We start from the raw sequence: 14,376 nt of genomic DNA, 5'->3' as shown, positions 1-14,376 counted from the left end.
TAATTCTGCATTTATTTCTGTGCCTCCTTGTTTCATATTCCTATGATCACAGATACAATATTTTTTTCATAAATTATTGGTTATGTGAGAGGTCAGTTATCCAAACACACCCCTTCCCCCAGCCCCTGCATCCCTAGTTGTTTTTCGGATAACTGACTGATGCTCAACTTTATGTTTCTTCAGGTTGGGTGCATTGACGTCTGTGCCCTCTAAAGAATTCTAGGAAGACTAGATTGATTGCAAATACAATTGTAATAATTTTGCCTCTTGCTGACTGCGACAGGATGAAACAATGTTTCAAGGGCTATTAAGATACCTGAACGTTACAATAATGTATGGTAGGTAACATGAGATGTAACACCCTTTTCATTTCGTAAACGGTTCGAAGATATCTTTATGTGGTTTCTCACAAATAATTGTATCCAGAGGATCAAGTAACTTTGCTGCAAATGTTCCTAAATGTTCTGGAATTCGAGATATTGAATCAAATATGCTTTTATTATTTCGCAGTGCTCATTTTTAAACAACATTCGAAAGCTCTTGAAAAAACGAACAATTATGCATGGTGTAAGTGGTGTAAGTTCAAATATTTTTGTATGTGATACCTTAATATACACGCACACGTGAGTGCGCTGGTTGTTTTTTCTCTCCGCGGAAGAGTCTTCCCACAAACACGTCGCAAAATTTACGACCTGATATTTTCTGCATGGCCAAAACTGCCCAACAAATGGATTACGCTTGTGATATATAGACTAACCTTCCTTCGTCCACGTGTCTACACTTCAAAACCTGATTTGCTGTCCATGGGAAAATAATCATTAACGGCTTTCTCTTGCCATATGTACTTGTAGGTACTAACCAATCTAAAAACGTACTACTCGTAATAGCTACAATTACAGTGTACAAACGAAGTAAATACTAATGTAATGTTGTTCAGTACACCGTCCTGCACTTATGCCGTTAATCCCTGCATAGCGCTTGTGAATATTAGCGTGAAACGTTTATCATACATATCCGAGAAATGTGCTGAAACTGAATGACCCGGTGTCTGGAATCGAGTTGCAAACACCGCTCTTACGCCTAGTTCCTTCGAGGTATCAAGCTTTTAGATTGTTTACGTGTTTGCACAAAGGCTGTTCCCTTAAACATGGGGATGTACGTAGAGCAGAAATTGGTTTTCCTACGTCCCTTCTGATACGCTAGAAGTTAACGTATAATTTCATGAAATAAGTCTTACGCATATTACACGCATTGTGAATCAGCGGTCCTCTGCTGTTGCGTACGAAAAAAACCGGAGTCAAGCTCCGTACTATATAGTTGTCTGTGTCACATCATATCCCAACAGAATGTTTCAAGCACCTGTGTTTTCTGTTTTCCGGATTTACCAGGATACCATCGCCTGTCAGATTGTTTAAAGAACAACAGCAGTGACACTATAGCAATGAAACTATTTTGACAGATTTATATGTTTGTAACCAGTACCTTTTCTTGTCAGTTGCTTCCTACATTTAAGGAATACGGTTCCGCCTTACCACGCGAGGTAACCCCTGGTGTGCACAAGGTACAGTGCGCCCGAAACGTACCTCCAGTTCACGAGTGGTAAAATCCGTCGCTCAGTAGTTACAGAAACAGCAGAAACCTCTCCCGCGGAAAATGCACTCTTTCCGACATGAAGCTTCTGGACACTTTTTTACTTGGTGGAACGGCTTAACAGCCGCCAGGGAAGCAGGGGCTGTCGCAAGGTGCTGTGTAAGCTGCAGCTGGCTGCCGCTGGGACAGAAACGTGGGCGCTCGACACTACGCAGAACCTTGCAGAACTCAAAGAGTGGGAACCGCGGCCGTGGGTGCGCCACTCAGTTGCCCCAGTCCAGGCCAGCTCCACATTTGGGATGTGGGTAGTAGGCAGGGAGGATTGGGAAAGTGGGACTACGCTCTTGGATTTCATTCCTCGCATTCTCTCAATGCCCTGACGCTAGTTAGACGACAGCATTCACTGCAGCTGTCCAGCACTATCAGCAGGTGCTATTCCCCGTAAAATATTAATTTAAATCAAAAGAGTGTGTATCGAAAATGAATGATAGAAAAAGAGAAACAAAAGGGGAATAATAAATAAAATGTTTCATTTTAACTGAATGTTGAATTTTCCGCTAACTCTTTGTGAGTTTAGTCTTCGACTTCGATTCAGAACTACTTTCGGCTTTTTAGGCCATTATCGAGTGTACATCTCCGTACAAAACCGTGCTACATCACCTCCAGGAAATGTGAACACAGTGATCTAAATGTAAATTAACGGAAGGAGAGCTAGCTGCCCAAAAGAGCGAGCGATAAGTGTGAAAATCGTAGGGTATTCACTTGCTGTATTTCTTTTCGTTTTGGTTAGGAAATTTTATTGTTCTGACAGATAGTTGGTGCGTGTAATGCAGGAAAATGCGATACGATATAACGATGAAACAAGAATAAAATTCTGGTCGGACAAAAAATTTCGGGGTGTATTCACGTAAATTTATACACATACCTTAAAGAAATAAAAACTAATAAAAATTACAAAAAAGTGGCTTACTTAATTGGGATATTCGAAAATTTAAAACAATTAACTAATAGAAAAATCCAATCTTTCATACATACAAATACACAAACTGATCTAGAAAACATATGGTATTTCGATAACTTTACTCACATTATACTTACGACTAACAGAAATCAATTTAGAAATTCCTTTTTTAGTTTCCACTCTGACAGGTAGACTTGTTTACATAATTTACACATAAAGTGCCTTCGCTACCATTTGCTACGTATGGCACATTTTTCTGTGTAACCATATTTCTATTTTTTTACTTACACAACATTGTGTTCATGTTTAATGGTGGTAATGCAGTGTGATCTTTTATACAGGTAAACATTCATTAATGGCTTAAATTATAGCACAAGTGGAATAATTCCGCATTCATTTAATAAACATTTGGCTGTGGTGCATACTATGAAGAACACGTTTCATACTGATGGTACGCAAAGAACATGGGAGCCGTCGCACAGTTTCGCATACGGGGGGACGGAGTACCCGGAAATCCGATGTAGATGCGATGGAGGCCGAGACGAACTGGGTCTAACTCAGAATACGAAGAGATAACTTCCACAACCAACAGAAGTTTTGTGAAGAAAGAACTTCAAGATGGTTTCGTAAGAAGTTCAGTTGTTTCTTTATATTCGCACTAAACTGACGAATGTTATTTACGTCGGGCTCGAACTATCGATTGTCCTCTTTTAGACTCACAATGTTAGTAAAAACAACTGGACGTAGAGTTTGCATATTGCATAAAGAAATTAGTAACTAGAATGAGATTTTCACTCTGCAGCGGAGTGTGCGCTGATATGAAACTTCCTGGCAGATTAAAACTGTGTGCCCGACCGAGACTCGAACTCGGGACCTTTGCCTTTCGCGGGCAAGTGCTCTACCAACTGAGCTACCGAAGCGAGCAGGAGAGCTTCTGTAAAGTTTGGAAGGTAGGAGACGAGGTACTGGTAGAAGTAAAGCTGTGAGTACCGGGCGTGAGTTGTGCTTCGGTAGCTCAGTTGGTAGAGCACTTGCCCGCGAAAGGCAAAGGTCCCGAGTTCGAGTCTCGGTCGGGCACACAGTTTTAATCTGCCAGAAAGTTTCAAATTAGTAACTGTTTACCTTCCTACCGCTCCGCATTTTATGAAGTATGGAATATTTGATGAGAAAAGTGTGCCTGCAACTGCTACATTTTGTTTAAAGTATATAAAACTTGTGACCAAAAAAATCATCATTTGCGCTTACAAACTACGGCAACTGTTTATTCTTTGGAATTTCAACTTTTAATTCGTCTGTCTGACGAGAGGCTCTGTGCAGCTGCTTAATATTTACATTATGCAGTCAGACGCTTATTTTGACTCCCCGATTTTTATCAGGAATTTTTGTTTTGTCAGGGTCCTTAAAAGCGATGGTTTATCCAACGAAAATTATATAGAAGGATCTACATTTTATTCCATGCCTGGAATCAGGGCTATCCATTCGTTTGGGATAGACATCGGAAACTGCCATACAAATTTTTCTCCATTTACAAAAAAATAGTAATTGCACATTTTGTAGATTGGCATTTCTTGTTTAAATATGTAGCATCATTACTCTCGTAAATTCACTGTGAAGCAACATTACGGGCATTCCTGTGAGAATCTTTGTTATTCACAGACGTCTTTACCGTACTTGATTGACTTACAACAGTTTACAAGTTTCGAAAATTATTGTGTCACTTCATCTGCAGTTACGAATACCTCGATTTCTAATACGGAAGTCCAGCAACAACTTTATGTTTTGTACAGATGAAGTAGATGTTTACGTTTAGCGGATTGTTAGCCACATAAACACTTTTATGTTTAAAATTGGATCATCGAATTTTAAATTCCGGGTTTCTGATACAATGCAATACATGACGTTTTGGTCTGTTTGCTCAGCAGTGCTAAATAAACCACGCGAACTCACCGACTCAGTTTCCGTCTAAAGACGACGGCGTAAGCATAGGGAAGCGTCCTGAATGTGACAAAAATGACTGAGACGAGAAAAACATTTTGTTCATGGACGCAGAAATATGTTATCGGTAACTGATAACTGTGGCTGTGCGTTCAGAATAATACCCAGCGCGATTCATAGGGCAAAACCTGTTTATTCTAATAGCCCTCTTAACAGGGATACGGTAATAATACTCTGATCATGACAAGCAGCATGTAACAGTCTCCGAGGCCTAACGGTTCAGGTAAGATTACATATTGTCTCAGACTCTGAACGTCACAGACTAATTGTATTTTTCTATGAAACTGACAAGTAGACTACTTTTTATAGTATGGGACACACGTTTTCATGTGGCTGTAAAGGCGACATTCTCTTATTATCGCTTTCTAGTTTAACCACACTACCTAGTAGTCGTACAATGTATGATACAAGCCTAAAAACTAAAACACTACGTCCTCGACATTGCTAAGCAAACCTGAATCACAGGACACAGAAGAGGTATTAATGTCTAATGATGATTAATTACAACTTACGAAAAAATTATGACGTGACTCAGTTGCGTAACAGAGGAAACAGGTGTCACATTTTCAGTAAACGTTTTGTGTATACTTAAGGAATTATAGTAAAAGTGTCTAGGCGATATGGCTAAAGTTTCCTGTACAGTGACCACAGAACAGATTCGCAAAACTGTCACTCGTCTATGACGGAACTTAGGGATATGAGTAACTACTTCAGCTGAACATGGTGACGTCGTATGCATTTATTTCCTCTGTCTTCCGTACTCGACGAGGAAACACATAGAACGAGAGACAGACACAAAGAGGCAGAGAGAGAATGAGAGAAAGACAAAGAGAGAGAGAGAGAGAGAGAGAGAGAGAGAGAGAGAGCGGGAGAGAGTGGGGTACGTGGAAAAAAGAATGTGGCATCTGAGGGGACAGCTGGCTGGCGTATCGAATACTACCCATATTCCTCTCTGCGAGCTCACATTAAGTAGAAAGACAAAGTCTATGCATTAGCAAAGTGTCTTCAAAATATTGGCCTGATTACTCGCAAGGAGAAGTTAAAAATTCATTTCGTTGATTACAAGTAAGTCGTTCATTTCCATTCACTACAGAGTCCTCGAAACGTTTCGCTGTCCACCGTTTCACACTGAACATTGACAAACATATTGAATTACATCAAGACGTGCAGTATGAATATACAACTTTGCGGTGAATGCCCGATATTATTTTTAGACTATTTGCTTGCTAATTAAACCAGTGGTTATACGCAACTGCGTAGGAAATATCATCTTCAATATATTTAGGCCATTTGGCGATGCACTTACCACACTTTTGAAAGAGTTATTACAGGTTCTGCGAATATGTCGACCGCCCACTTAAAGCGTAGTTTCTTGACCTATAGAAGAGCTACTAACGTCTTGGACGTGGGTAGTATATAGTAACATTCAGCAACATTCATTATTAACATTTAGTATACTTTTCATCACTTATACATTAAACGTATCAGCATTGGGATATGAAATTCATTTTCTACCAAAAATCAAACGAGAGTGATGTTCATTTATTAAATGACTTCATATTGTTAGTCTTATCTTATGTTTCATTTTTTTACTTGGGATTCACTCACTAACACTTGTCGTTTAATTGGTTCATTGTGTCACAGAGACGGAATACAAAAGCATCAGTTTTTAGCCACAGACAGGCTCACGACACATTTCCAGATTCCCTCAGATGCTGCGCAAAGCAATAAGTAAAGGTAGTATGTATTGTTTCATGTAAGGAAGAGACTTTAGAAGAGTTCTGAAAAACTGAAGCAATTACTCGTGGAACAACATCTGATGATAAAACCTTATTTCCTTAAAACAACGCTTCCTTAATGTAAAGTACTGCAGCTGAAAGGAAAGCACTTTAGTTTTTTGAGGCTGAACATCACTAACACAAAACTGTCTGTTAATATTCACATACTATTCTTAATTAAACACATATAGGAAGTGTATTGTTATTCTTTTACCTGCTATGAATATCAAGCCCATATTATTTTCCATGCCTTGAAAATTACATGCGTAATTGCAACGAATAGGTGTCACAAAGTGCATTAAAGATAAAGGAAAACAGTACACATCATCATCTTATTCGCAATTAAAAATGTTTGTAAAATGAATCAGACACATTCATTCTGAGTATTCTTCGTGTATGTTTGCTAAGCTCTCATGCTGAACATGCTGACTGCAGTGGTTGTAACAGTATGAAAACTACACTTTCTCTCTTTAGACCTGAACAATTCCGATAAACAAATTCAAACAGAGCTTATGAGTTTGATCTAAGGTACCGTTCATATTTCAGCCAAATACATTTCGTCATGGGAAAAATAACACATATTGTTTATTTTTCAGATTATTTCGTACCTTCCAGTTTGCTGCAGACACCAAATAAAAAAGCGCGTGAGATTTTTGGCACAGTAGTTTAGGGGTTTCTCAGTCTTCACACACATAAGATAAACAGATATTCCGTCGCCAGCAACACACAAGAAATGGCTCCAGCACAGTTCTACAATTCAAACAATTCCATTACGGTAACAGAAACTGCAGTGACTATTGTGGTCCGACACATCATGCTGTTCCCCGAAAGTTCCTTTGAGGAAGATTTTAGCCTCGAAGTTTGGGAGCTGGAGAATTAATACATGGGTTGCAAACATTTAGCAACCTTAACTTTACTTCCTACCTGAAACACTGTAAAAAGTATGAAGCCTTTCGACATAAACTGCCGTCAACTGTACGTAAATGTAAGCTATTATGTCACCCTTCCTTTGAGTTTATATTGAAATTATGAATACTTCAAGTATTTATTTTCACATATTCGTTATCCTGAGGTGAGCAGAAATTTTCGTTTAGGGATTTTAGAGAAGGTAGTTTTGCATGCGAACCATGATGTTATCTTCGGGGAACGTCAACGTATGAATGTTATTGCACCACAAAAAATGTTATTTTCCATACAAAAAGTGAAAACAGACTATATGTTCAGGTGTCCATATTCCGTAGTTGTTATTATCACTTTCTTCTGTCTTCAGTGTACCGAAGTGCAGGAGAGCGTTGCAACAAATGCATTTTGCTTCTATTGACAAACTATTTTCCGTCAGCAAATGTTTCACATATAAAACGTTTCTACTTTTTGATTATTAGAGGCGGAAAAATTTATGAGTCAAAATTGTTTTTAATGTATCAGCAGCAAAATGTATTCATCAGTTACATAGCTACCTCTGAAGTTTTTCGATGAAAACCGAACACACCAGGTGTAGCACTCAGTGAAATTACAGTACACTTAAGACAGAAAAATAGCAAATTAATATTTGTCGTATACAGATTGTTTAGGGAGAAATCGAACACATGATATTATGGACAACTTTGACTCTGGAGTACTGCCAATATGGATTTGTATCTATCGAGGAGACCTTACGAACTAGCATTTTTAAATTTACCTCATACTTACGTGATTTGCAGATACCTGACCGCAAATCAGTTAGCTGTAGCAGTACAAAGTACTTTTCAAAAACACCAAGAAAAATAAATTTTTACTTTTTTGTGAGCAGTGTTAGGGACAACAAACTTCGTAACTGTCATAACCACTTGTAACTGTGTGGGTATTACGTCAAGCACGCAACCGTGATGTTGCTGATTTCGACTCTTGTTATACGTTTTCTTACTTTGCTTTTGCATTCTGTATTTATTACCAAGTCTAAATTTTAATAAACGAATATAGAACCATAGTGGCCTAATAAAGCAACGGCCTTGCCGCTGTGGATACAACGGTTCCCGTGAGATCACCGAAGTTAAGCGCTGTCGGGCGTGGTCGGCACTTGGATGGGTGACCATCCGGGCCGCCATGCGCTGTTGCCATGTTTCGGGGTGCCCTCAGCCTCGTGATGCCAATTGAGGAGCTACTCGACCGAATAATAGTGGCTTCGGTCAAGAATAGCATCTTACGACCGGGAGAGCGGTTTGCTGACCCTCGCCCCTCCTATCCGAATCCTCCACCGAGGATGACACGGCGGTCGGATGGTCCTGGAAGGCCACTCGTGGCCTGACGACGGAGTGCTTTAGTGGCCTAATAAAAATTATAACTTTTATTTTCAATTGTAAATTGAATGGTAAATCGAGTATTCATAACTAATAAGACATTTACATCTTTTGTACTCAATTTTAATTTATAGTAAATAATAGCATTATGCTATAATTAAAAATGAAATATTATTGTTATTAAATCACTTGCTATTGAGTATTTGTTAACTCAAATTTCAATTTGATAATAAATATACGATCCAAATAAAAGTGAAAAATTAAATATTACGCATCACGGGAATTGAACGAGATACATGCCGGTTACAAGACTAGACAGTTACACATGAAGAAGCGAACAGCTCTGTTAAACAACTCCACTTTTTTTTTAAGAGCTGTTGGAAATCCTCACAATTGACATTTCTTATGGGCGTTTTTTGAAAGCGTGTTTTACTGCTTGAAGAAACTGATGTTGGTCAGTGATTTTCAAATTATATAAGTCCGAAGCTATTCGATGGGGTCCATTCTATGAGGTTCCTTCGTCAGTCAAGAAGTTTTCCCTTACAAATAGTCCACCCTGTTACATTTTACAGATATCCTTCAATGATTAGAATTTAGAGGTAATAACAGACCAGTGCACAAATCTGTAACATCTTACTACAACCAGGGTAAATGTTAGTTGCTAGGCCTTAATCGTTTATACCAACGTCGCTTCACCAAACCCAACAATGCATACTAATCCTGAATGACTCACTGTACCTCATTCGATTTGTTTTTGTTTCTGTTGCGTCAGAATTGATGACAACGAAGCCTACTAGAGTATACTTGATCGTAACATCAGGTCTTTAGCTCTCGGAAAAACGTCCGTTGAATGTTCCAAGGAGACGTAAAAATTTAATAGACTTTAGATGTTCTAGAGTTGACGTGAAGGTCTATGAAATATTGGGAATGAAAGAATTTGGAAGATAACGGTAAACAAGAAGTGATGTTTTCCACGGTGTATAGCAGTGTTGGTAGGTTTGGGATGTAGTATACAGCGGCAGTGTGGCGAAGGGGTGATCGCCGCTCGAGATGTGAGTCGGGGCCTTCAGCTGCCTAAGCGGGAGGCGGCGGCGACGGCGGCGGCGAGCAGCAACGTGAGCCGGCTGGAAGGCGTCGCGGCGCCGGCTCCCAGCGGCGCCTCCAGGTTGCCGCGCGTCACCTGCTCCTGGCAGCGACCGATAGCCTCCAGGTCCAGCTCGGAGATGGGCTTGCCGTTCATCTCGAGCGGCGAGATGCAGAAGTTGCGCGCGCGGAACTCGGCGCTGCCGTTGGCCAGCGCGCTCTCCAGCAGAGTGTGCACGTGGCAGTCGCACGGGAAGTGGTTGCCGTGCACAGCCATCGTGTCCACGCCCTGCCAGAACACATGCAAACAAGTCGGTGTAGGAAATGTTTGATATACTGAAAATATTTGACGTCCAGAACTGAGGAGCATACACTGGTGTCAAAAATTAAAGCAACATACCCGCTGTTTCAACGTCTTGTGTCTAATTCACGATAAAATCATACAAAGTGTCAACCGGTGTCCGTACAGTCGTCTTCTGTGCGGAAGATGGCATTCCGGTTAATGAACAATCACGTCAATGATGCCGGGCGATAAGAAGAATGGAAGCGGGCGGTTGCAAACTGATTTGGCCCGAAGATTTAATGTGAAACGTTCTGTTGCTTCTGTGGCAACAATTTATAGAGACCGAAATACACTACTGGCCATTAAAATTGCTACACCAAGAAGAAATGCAGATGATAAACTGGTATTCATTGGACAAATATATTATACTAGAACTGACATGTGATTACATTTTCACGCAATTCGGGTGCATAGATCCTGAGAAATCAGTACCCAGAACAACCCCCTCTGGCCGTGATGACGGACATGATACGCCTGAGCATTGTGTCAAACAAAGCTTGGATGGCGCATACAGGTACAGCTGTCCAACCAGCTTCAACACGATACCACAATAGTGACTGGCGTATTGTGACGAGCCAGTTGCTCGGCCACCATTGACCAGACGTTTTCAATTGGTCAGAGATCTGGAAAATGTGCTGGCCAAGGAGGTAGTCGAACGTCTTCTGTATCCAGAAAGGCCCGTACAGGACCTGCAGCATGTGGTCGTGCATTATCCTGCTGAAATGTAGGGTTTCGCAGGGATCGAATGAAGGGTAGAGCCACGGGTCGCAACAAATCTGAAATGTAACGTCCACTGTTCAAAGTGGCGTCAATGCGAACAAGAGGTGACCGAGACGTGTAACCAATAGCACACCACACCACCACGCCGGGTGATACGCCAGTATAGCGATGACGAATACACGCTTCCAATGTGCGTTCACCGCGATGTCGCCAAACACGGATGCTACCATCATAATTCTTAAACAGAACCTGGATTCATCCGAAAAGATGACGTTCTGCCATTCGTGCACCCAGGTTCATCGTTGAGTACAGGCGCTCCTGTCTGTGATGTAGCGTCAAGAGTAACCGCAGCCATGGTCTCCGGGCTGATAGTCGATGCTGCTGCAAACGTCGTCGAACTGTTCGTGCAGATGGTTGCTGTCTTGCAAAACGTCCCAATCTGTTGACTCAGGGATCGAGACGTTGCTGCACGATCCATTATACCCATGCGGATAAGATGCCTGTCATCTCGACTGCTAGTGATACGTGGCCGTTGGGATCCATCACGGCGTTCCGTATTACCCTCCTGAACCCACCGATTCCATATCCTGCTAACAATCTCGACCAACGCGAGCAGCAGTGTCGTGATACGATAAACCGCAATCGCTATAGGCTACAATCCGACCTTTATCAAAGTCGGAAACGTGAAGTTACGCATTTCTCCTCTTTACACGAGGTATCACAACAACGTTTCACCAGGCAACGCAGGTCAACTGCTGTTTGTATATGAGAAATCGGTTGGAAACTTTCCTCATGTCAGCACGTTGTAGGTGTCGCCACCGGTGCCAATCTTGTGTGAATGCTCTGAAATGCTAATCACTTGCATATCACAGCATTTTCTTCCAGTCGGTTAAATTTCGCGTCTGTAGCACGTCATCTTCGCGCTGTAGCAATTTTAACGGCCAGTAGTGTAGTATACCGAAGACCAGGGCAGGGCCGCCCACGTGTGATATCAAAAAGAGAGGACCATTATTTGGGCGTAACGGCAAGACGATTCCGCGTTAGTACTGCACGTCAACTGGCATCTAACCTCGCAGCATTTACTGGACTTGTATTGAGACAAATGGTGTACAGAAGGCTTCGGTAGAGTAGCCTTTATTGTCGGTTACCTTCTATTGTGTACTTTTCCACGGAAGGCAACGTCTAGAGTAGTCGTCAACATTCGACCTGGACGGTCAAACAGTGATCCAACGTTCTTTTTGGTCTGGAGAGTGATTCTCGACGTATTCGCATATGGAGGGAACGTGTAAAGATACCGATATCGTAGAGAATCCTTAATAATGTGGGCAGGGATTATATTGACGATTCGGTTACCTCTTCATGTAACTGTACGGGTGAAACGACAAGATTTAACTGCTCTCAAGTATCGCGACGTGATCTTACGTGCGGTTGTTGCGAGGTTCTGTCGGTCTAGAATTCGTATTGATGGACGACAACGCTCGACCACATAGAGCACGGGTGGTCGATGTTTTCTTGGAAATGGAAGACACTGCCTGCATGGCGTGGCCTGCTCGCTCTTTCGATTTGAATCCCGTAGAGAACGTCTGGGATGCGCCAGGGAGACGTCAGTATCCACCAACCACTCTCCAAGACTTGTGAGCAGCTCTGCAGGAAGAGTGGGCGTTATTGCCTCAACATGAGACTGATGACATCACTCACATCATGCTCCGTCGTTATCACGCCTGTACTGCTGCCAGAGGTTGAAAAGTGAAATGCCAAGGCTCAGTCTAGATTTATTGGGGGTCAGTGAAGTAAAATGGGAAGAAGACAAGGATTCTGGTCAGCTGATTATAAAGCCATATCAACAGAAGAAGAGAATGCTATAACAGGTGTAGGACTCGTTATGAACAGGAAGGTAACATAGAGAGTGAGATACTGTGAACCATTCAATAATAGAATTCTTCTTACCAGATTCGACAGCAAACCAACACCGACAACAATAGTTCATGCATACATGTCGACGCCGCAGATCGAAGCTGAACAGACAGAGGAGGTATATGCGGGGACTGAGAGGGTAATTTAGTACGTAAAGGAAGATGAAAATACACTCCTGGAAATGGACACCGGTGTATCAGACCCACCATACTTGCTCCGGTCACTGCGAGAGGGCTGTACAAGCAATGATCACACGCACGGCACAGCGGACACACCAGGAACCACGGTGTTGGCCGTCGAATGGCGCTAGCTGCGCAGCATTTGTGCACCGCCGCCGTCAGTGTCAGCCAGTTTGCCGTGGCATACGGAGCTCCATCGCAGTCTTTAACACTGGTAGCACGCCGCGACAGCGTGGACGTGAACCGTATGTGCAGTTGACGGACTTTGAGCGAGGGCGTATAGTGGGCATGCGGGAGGCCGGGTGGACGTACCGCCGAATTGCTCAACACGTAGGGCGTGAGGTCTCCACAGTACATCGATGTTGTCGCCAGTGGTCGGCGGAAGGTGCATGTGCCCGTCGACCTGGGACCGGACCGCAGCGACGCACGGATGCACGCCAAGACCGTAGGATCCTACGCAGTGCCGTAGGGGACCGCACCGCCACTTCCCAGCAAATTAGGGACACTGTTGCTCCTGGGGTATCGGCGAGGACCATTCGCAACCGTCTCCATGAAGCTGGGCTACGGTCCCGCACACCGTTAGGCCGTCTTCCGCTCACGCCCCAACATCGTGCAGCCCGCCTCCAGTGGTGTCGCGACAGGCGTGAATGGAGGGACGAATGGAGACGTGTCGTCTTCAGCGATGAGAGTCGCTTCTGCCTTGGTGCCAATGATGGTCGTATGCGTGTTTGGCGCCGTGCAGGTGAGCGCCACAATCAGGACTGCATACGACCGAGGCACACAGGGCCAACACCCGGCATCATGGTGTGGGGAGCGATCTCCTACACTGGCCGTACACCACTGGTGATCGTCGAGGGGACACTGAATAGTGCACGGTACATCCAAACCGTCATCGAACCCATCGTTCTACCATTCCTAGACCGGCAAGGGAACTTGCTGTTCCAACAGGACAATGCACGTAAGCATGTATCCCCTGCCACCCAACGTGCTCTAGAAGGTGTAAGTCAACTACCCTGGCCAGCAAGATCTCCGGATCTGTCTCCCATTGAGCATGTTTGGGACTGGATGAAGCGTCGTCTCACTCGGTCTGCACGTCCAGCACGAACGCTGGTCCAACTGAGGCGCCAGGTGGAAATGGCATGGCAAGCCGTTCCACAGGACTACATCCAGCATCTCTACGATCGTCTCCATGGGAGAATAGCAGCCTGCGTTGCTGCGAAAGGTGGATATACACTGTACTAGTGCCGACATTGTGCATGCTCTGTTGCCTGTGTCTATGTGCCTGTGGTTCTGTCAGTGTGATCATGTGATGTATCTGACCCCAGGAATGTGTCAATAAAGTTTCCCCTTCCTGGGACAATGAATTTACGGTGTTCTTATTTCAATTTCCAGAAGTGTATAATAGTCATGGGGAACTGGAATTTGGTTGCAGGGGAAGTAGCAGACGAAACGGTTGTGTGAGAATACGGGCTTTCTACTAGTAACGAGAGAGCAGGAAGCATAATTCAGTTCTTCAATAAATTTCAGCTAGTAATGG

General features: G+C 43.0%; 1 protein-coding gene and 1 pseudogene across 1 annotated transcript in view; one reads left to right on the top strand and one right to left on the bottom strand.

Annotated features, from left to right (window-relative positions):
• LOC126095458 (insulin-like growth factor-binding protein complex acid labile subunit) overlaps window positions 1-14,376 on the bottom strand; it is a gene marked incomplete at its 5' end in the record, with an annotated part of 79,461 nt that overhangs the window by 26,056 nt on the left and 39,029 nt on the right. The window contains one exon of the mRNA XM_049910250.1: window positions 9,726-9,972. Coding sequence (XP_049766207.1) covers window positions 9,726-9,972 — 247 coding nt within the window. The remainder of the gene's footprint in view (window positions 1-9,725; window positions 9,973-14,376) is intronic.
• LOC126096081 (5S ribosomal RNA) lies at window positions 8,303-8,420 on the top strand (annotated as a pseudogene).

This window comes from Schistocerca cancellata, chromosome 8, assembly GCF_023864275.1.
Source record: "Schistocerca cancellata isolate TAMUIC-IGC-003103 chromosome 8, iqSchCanc2.1, whole genome shotgun sequence".
Classification (NCBI taxonomy): Eukaryota; Metazoa; Arthropoda; class Insecta; order Orthoptera; family Acrididae; genus Schistocerca; species Schistocerca cancellata.
This window is presented reverse-complemented; position numbering and strand designations above follow the sequence as displayed.